This window comes from Haliaeetus leucocephalus, unplaced genomic scaffold, assembly GCF_000737465.1.
Source record: "Haliaeetus leucocephalus isolate CR32 unplaced genomic scaffold, Haliaeetus_leucocephalus-4.0 Scaffold598, whole genome shotgun sequence".
NCBI lineage: Eukaryota > Metazoa > Chordata > Aves > Accipitriformes > Accipitridae > Haliaeetus > Haliaeetus leucocephalus.
Genome location: NW_010973034.1, coordinates 2,070,681 through 2,071,805, shown reverse-complemented (window position 1 = coordinate 2,071,805; position 1,125 = coordinate 2,070,681). Strand labels below are relative to the sequence as shown.

Sequence of the window (1,125 nt, the reverse complement as noted above, 5' to 3'; positions counted from 1 at the left end):
GGGGGTACACCCCGTAGAGTGGGGACCCCCAGCAGCCCACGGCACTAATTAGGGGGGGGAGAACAGGAGGTCCTCGCCTCCCCCAGTTTTAGGGAGGGATGCTTCCATACCGCAAACTACTCCCTTCCAGCCCCCCCCCGCCCCCGCTCGCCATCAGGGCTTTTTGGACACATCTTTAAATTGGGCTGTTCACCCCCCCCCCCCGACCCTTCCCCAGGGGGGGGGGGGGGGAAATGAAAGAGATTTACCCGGGAGAAGGTTACAAAAAAATAAATATAAAATTACACGTGGGGTGGCGATAGCCATGTCAAAATAAGCCACGGGGAATCTATTAGCGGCCAATAAGCAGCCATCCTTAAAAATCCCATCACATTCTCTGCCCGGAAAGCAGAACCCCCCATGTGTCAAAAAGTCTGGTTTTATGCCTTCATTGTGTTTCAGGATTTGCCTGGATGCTGCCAGTGAAGTCGTTTACTGCTTATCTGGCTTTGATTTTATACCGATGTTCCCCACGGAGGGACAAATCCTGCTAATGCTACTAGTGGAAAAAAAAAACCCCACCCCAAAACGGTAATGCTATTTAAAAAAGCAAAAAGTATTAATAAATGCTTGTGTTGAAGGGCAGGGAGATCAACACAGCCCTGCTTGCAGGCACGGTGCAGATCCATCTCCCGCAGCTTTAACAGGAAGGTAACGAATTGCATCCGTTAAAAAAGAACCAGGGATGCAAAGATGCATCCTTTTCCCGAAAAGAATAAAAAAAAGCCACCCCAAATTGCATTATGAAGGCGGACCCTTACCTCTCTCGTGGCCGACCAGGACGTCCTTATGGGTGAAATATTCTACTTCTTCAGTGTAGTTCTGTGTATAGGCAGTGTTGGATCCAGCATTTCTCGATTCCGTCCAACGCACTTTCGCATGTCCCCTGGCGTAGATTTTAAGCGATTTCACCCTAATTTCCCCAGTGACTTCTAAACTGACCCTTCCTGAGACTGTGTCCCCGCTGGAATAGACGGGGACATTGCTGTCGTTCAGACAGTCAAAGCTTATCGTCAAACTCTTTACTTTCCCCAGCACCATGATTTTATAGCAAAGAGTAGAAAAATAGACTTTAAGAAAAAAAAA

At 48.3% G+C, this 1,125-nt stretch overlaps 1 protein-coding gene across 1 annotated transcript in view; it reads right to left on the bottom strand.

Annotated features, from left to right (window-relative positions):
• The window catches only part of ARRDC3 (arrestin domain containing 3), a 12,516-nt gene extending 11,397 nt beyond the window's left edge, over window positions 1–1,119 (bottom strand). Inside the window, exon 1 of the mRNA XM_010578034.1 lies at window positions 801–1,119. Within this exon, the coding sequence (XP_010576336.1) occupies window positions 801–1,080 (280 nt within the window). The 5' untranslated portion in view covers window positions 1,081–1,119. The remainder of the gene's footprint in view (window positions 1–800) is intronic.
• Window positions 1,120–1,125: the final 6 nt, after the last annotated feature.